The 5,221-nt window shown below is 49.5% G+C and overlaps 1 protein-coding gene across 1 annotated transcript; it reads right to left on the reverse strand.

Moving 5' to 3' along the window:
* Window positions 1-351: 351 nt before the first annotated feature.
* Window positions 352-2,128, reverse strand: LOC141025864 (uncharacterized). The gene is made up of 2 exons (XM_073501795.1): window positions 1,272-2,128; window positions 352-1,168 (listed from the first exon to the last, which is right to left on the reverse strand). The coding sequence occupies exons 1-2, from the start codon at window positions 2,126-2,128 to the stop codon at window positions 352-354; spliced, it is 1,674 nt and encodes a 557-aa protein (XP_073357896.1).
* Between the last annotated feature and the right edge of the window lie 3,093 nt (window positions 2,129-5,221).

Consider the following 5,221-nt stretch of genomic DNA (forward strand, 5'->3'; position numbering starts at 1 on the left):
GCGATGCTCCACCACACCATTCTGTTGTGGTGTGTAGGGCGCTGTCAGGTGGCGCTGGACGCCGTGGTCGGCAAAGTGCGCGGCGAGGGCGTTGGACGTGAACTCACCGCCGCGATCGGTGCGCAGCGTGCGCAGCTTGCGGCCTGCCTCCCCCTCAGCGCTAGCTTGGAAGCGCTTCAGTGCAGCCGCTGCCTCGTCCTTCGAGGTGAGGAGGACCAGCCACATGTACCGGCTGCAGTCGTCGACCAGCAGGAGGAAGTGACGCCGGCCGCTGGGAGTCGCCGGCGTGATGGGACCGCACAGGTCACCGCGCACTAGTTCGAGCTGCTTCTCAGCTCTGTACTTGGCCTTCTAGGGGAACGGGATGCGCCGCTGCTTGCCGGCGAGGCATGCCTCGCAGAGCTCGCCGGTGTGCTCGATGAGAGGAAGGCCACGGACCAGTCCGCCGCGCGCCATCCGTTGGATCGCCTCGAAATGCAGGTGACCCAGGCGGCCATGCCACTTCCAGTCCTCGCCGTCATGACGCAGCGACATACACGCGGGAGGTACAGGGGTCATATCCAACTTGTACAAGCGATTGGACGCACGGTGTACCTTTACTAGGAGCTTTTGGCGTGAATCGAAGATCGTCATGTTCCCGCCGCGGAGACGGATGTCGCAGCCGAGCTCGTCCAGCTGCCCCAGGCTCACCACGCTGCTCTTCAGGCGTGGGATGAAGTAGACGTCGGTGAGGGCGCGCTGCACGCCGCCGTCCACCTTGAACGCGTTCGTCCCGCGTCCTCGGATTTGCACCACCGAGCCGTCGCCGAAACGCACGGTACCGGTGACGCTCTCGTCCAGCTCGGCGAAGATGCTGCGGTCCCCGGTCATATGGTTCGAGGCACCCGTGTCCAAGAACCAGGTGGTCTCCCGCGGTGCGTCGACGGCGCCGGGAGTGATCTCCGCCTGCTGCTCGTTGAGGAAAACGGGGAGCGAGGCCCTTTCCTCCCCCGTGGCCAAGGCCCCTGCCATGGCGGTGGAGACAGGGCCTGGTGTAGGAGAGTCGAGGCCCGCTGCCGTGACCGCAGAGGCCTCCGCCGTGGTGATCCCCACCATCTCCATCAGGAGGAACGCCGGGTCCGCGTCCTCGTCCGCCTGCACGAGGTGAGCTTCCTCGCGCTTCTTCTTCCTGCAGTCACGGGCCCAGTGCCCTTTGATGCCGCAGTAGCGGCACGTGTCCTTGTCTCCGCCGCTCTTGTCGACGTTGTCAGCACCGCGCCCGCCCTGTGGACCTCTGCGGCTGCCGCCGCGGCGTCCACCGCGGCCACGCCCGCCACCGCGCCGGTTGTTTCCTCGCCCGCCGGAGGACGATCCACCGTCCCCCCTGAGCCGAGCGCTTTCGTGTGTCCCACTCCTCCTCGGTGAGAAGCAGGCGGCCGCCGGATTGAGACTCGGCGGCGTTTTCGCTGATCCGGTCTTGCACGACGCGGAGGCGACCAGTGACCTCGTCCAGGGACAGGGTGCTCACGTCGAGGAGAGTCTCGATCGCGATGGCGACCTGCGCGTACTGTTGAGGGACAACGCGCAGGAACTTGGCAACCACGCCGGACTCCTGGACGTTATCGCCGAGGGAGCGCAGGTTCGCGGCGAGGGTGGAGATGCGCATCGAGAAGTCGTCGATCGTCTCCCCGGAGCGGAGCGAGATGCTCTCGAACTCGCGCCGCAGTCGCTGTGCGTTTGCCTCTCGCACCCGAGAGGCTCCCATGCCCTGGGACGCGATCGCCTCCCACGCCTCCTTGGCGTTGGCCTTGGCGCCGATCGGACTCACCATGTCCGGCGGGAGGTCGCGCAAGATCGCGGCCATGGCCTTGCGCTCGTCACGGAAAGGTGCATCCCCGGTTTCAACGGCATCCCACCAGCCCTCGGCCTGCAGGTTTACCTTCATGAGCAGAGCCCATTCTGCATAGTTGGTGCGCGTCAGCGTGGGGTAGACTCCGGCGGAGCTCATCTCCCGGATCACCTGCTGGTGCACCACCATCTCGCCGGTGCGGCGAGTCCTGCTCCTGCCCCGGGCTGGCGACGCTGCTCTCCTGCGCGGAGGAGTCTCCGAGCCCTGCCGGGCGTTCGAGCCGTTGTCACCGGACGACATGATCCCGAAGATGACCTGGCTCTGATGCCAAGTGTTGCCGGAGATGCTCGCCGGAGCACCTCCTTCCTCTCTCTCTCTCGTTCTCTCACTCTCTGAAACTCAGACGAAGAAGAACAGAGACAGGTAGTTTGTGCAGCGCAAGTTCTGCTGCTTTTCTGTTTCCTTGATCCTTTTATTTTGTGATCGAGAGTAATGCCGAGAAGCTCGCAACAACCCCATCGTGCCCGCACCATCCCACGGGCGAAGTCGTGCAGCTGGCTTCCTAACTATTCGCACGGGACACACAACGATCGTGCCCTTCGTGCGCTAACAGAAAACTAAAAACTAAAGAAATCTGAAGCTACTAAACTTTCTGAAACTACTGAACTTTCTGAAGAAAACTAACACCTAACATTATTATGCGCAGCTGAAATACCCAACAACGTCAACCTCCATTCACGGACGACCTGGAAAGTCTTTCAAAATTCAAAGTCTTCCACTGATTCAAATTCAAACTAAGGCCGTGAAATCGGTGGCACCGGCTCAAGCGGCGTGTCCCGGTCTAGTGCCTACCAATGAAAAATCGAGCCCTAGCCCAGTGGCTTGATGAACACGTCGTTGCAACAGCATTTTATTTATTTTTGAGAAAGCAAGTCTTTCATCTTGGAGGACAAGCATATATAGTTTGCAGGCAGCAACCAGACCAAGATCCTACATGGATGAAGGAATTCAGGAGGATCAACAACAGCTAAAAGGAGCTACCACAAGACCCTCAAAACAAAACACGATCGATTACTGCTGCGGCCGGCTACAAAGGGTGACGGGCGGCAACAGCTTGCTTGCTTGGGTGCACCCTAGCTGCAGGCAGCCAGCGGAAGCTACTAGAGCCAGTTGCTTGGCCATTGGCATGCTAGCTGCAAGAAGCTGTGGCACAGCACATACGAGACCTTGTCCCCGTACCGTATGCAACAAGAACGTTGTTCTCATCGCAGGGCATCACAAGACCTCTTGTTTTTTACGCCTTGTAAATTTCTAATGAGTAGATTTGGCCACAAGTGTCTAGTATCCGTGCTCCTCTTCCAACGAGTACTAGTATACACACGGTTTGATCGGAGCAAATGGTATAATTGTTGGGACCGGCTAGAGATCAATCAACTGAATACGAAATTTGGGTCAGCCGACTGACCCAAATTTGTTTCAGTCAATATGCTTCAAGTGGGAATGGAGGGACAGGGGGATGTATGGATCAATCTTGAGAGTCCATCCATGCATGATCTGTAGTGCTGCTCAGGTGTGGCTTGCGCGGAGCTGGGTTCACTTTCATGCGATGCATGCATGCACACAACCGCACAATCTCATGAGCAGTATTTGGTTCATTAAGCACCGGTCATTAGCATTTAATTAATCACAAGGAAAACTAGCCGTCAGCAAAAACGACAAATTTAACGTCTGGATGAAAAGAATTCACAAACTAAATTGTCTTTGAAATTTTTTCACTTCATTGACTTTTTTGTGTAGCGCCCGACAGCCAGGCGTCACACTACACTTTGCAGCAGTATCGCACCCGGACTGCCTAAAAATTACCAAGTCAGCGTGTAACGCCTAGCGCCTGTCAGTCAGGCGCTGCACGGTGTAGTGTGACGCCTGGCTGTCGGGCGCTACACAAAAGAGTCAGTGGAGTGAAATGTTTTCAAAGACAGTTCAGTTTGTGAATTCTTTTCGTCACAGGTCAAATTTGTCGTTTTTGCCGCCATTATCTGACCAGCAACACAATGTGCTGTATGCAATCATTAGTGACTATATCAATCTGCTGTATGCAATCATTAGTGACTATATGTACAATGAAAAAGAAAACGCTTTTAAAACATGCACACGATTTGCACTGAAATCGCACTTTCTGAAATATGCAAAGAATAATATAATAGTGCAGTTGTCGCACTCTACTATAATTTATACATAGTGTAAATGAAATAATGTATTTCCTTTAAGAAGAAAGAAAATTAAAAACAACTTGCGCACAATTTTGCACTGAAATTGCACTTTATAGTAATAAGTAAAAATAATCATATAATCATGAAATTTTGGCTCATATTATATAGTCTTTGTTCGTATATAATTACTCTCAGCCAAAAACCCACAAAAAGAAAAAAAAACCAATAAATAAAAAAAGGAAAAAAGAAAAACGCATACAAACAGAAAACAGAAATAAAAAATAAAGCATAACTGAGTATATTAATTATAGTGAGATTTCCGCAAAAGAAGTGTTTTCTAAAAAGTAATGGATTGGTGACACAAAAGAAAAGACATGAAAACTTAAAAACTAAAATGAAAACTAAAACAAATTTTAAAAAAAAATGATGTTTCTATGTAAGAATGTATTCGTGGCATTGGTATTACCCTTCTAGAAAAAATAAAACAAAATCAAAATAATGAAGTTTTCTAAGAAAGAATGAAGCCTTTTAATAAGAAAGAAAATAAAAAGAAAAAATATTTAAAAACTTGCACACAATTTGCACTAAAATTGCACTTTTTGAAATATGCAAAGAAAATATAATAGTGCATTTTTCACATTCTACTATAATATACACATAGTGCAACTGAAATAATTTATTTTCCTTTAAGAAAAAAGAAAAAAATAACTTGCGCACAACTATGCACCGAAATTGCACTTTATCGTAATATGCAAAAATAAGCATATAATAAATAATTTTGGCACATATTATATAGTATTTGTTTATATATAATTACACTCAGCCAAAACCCAAAAAGCAAAAATAACCAATAATGAAAAAAACGCATAGAAACATAAAACCAAAATACCACACAAAAGAAACAATAAAATTTACTAAGGAAGAATGAATTAGTGGCATTGATATTACCATTTACGATTTTGAAAAATATGCAAGAATAAGCACCGACAAAATTTGAACGAAATATACATAAAAATTACGCTTTTTAAAAATATGCAAGAATAAGCATATATAAGTGAAACTTTTGCAAAAACAAAATCTAAGAACAAATGAATAGTGGAACTGATATTAACCTTAATGTAGAATGAAAATGAAGTAAAGACTAAAGCAATATCAAACTAATGATTTTCCTGAAAAAGAATGA

This window comes from Aegilops tauschii, chromosome 6, assembly GCF_002575655.3.
Source record: "Aegilops tauschii subsp. strangulata cultivar AL8/78 chromosome 6, Aet v6.0, whole genome shotgun sequence".
Lineage (NCBI taxonomy): Eukaryota > Viridiplantae > Streptophyta > Magnoliopsida > Poales > Poaceae > Aegilops > Aegilops tauschii.

Coding starts and splice junctions, on each gene's coding strand:
- LOC141025864 (XM_073501795.1), bottom strand. CDS start 2,128: ATGTCGTCCGGTGACAACGGCTCGAACGCCCGGCAGGGCTCGGAGACT. Junction 1,169..1,271: donor CCGCGGCGGCAGCCGCAGAG/GTCCACAGGGCG, acceptor CCGTGACTGCAG/GAAGAAGAAGCGCGAGGAAG.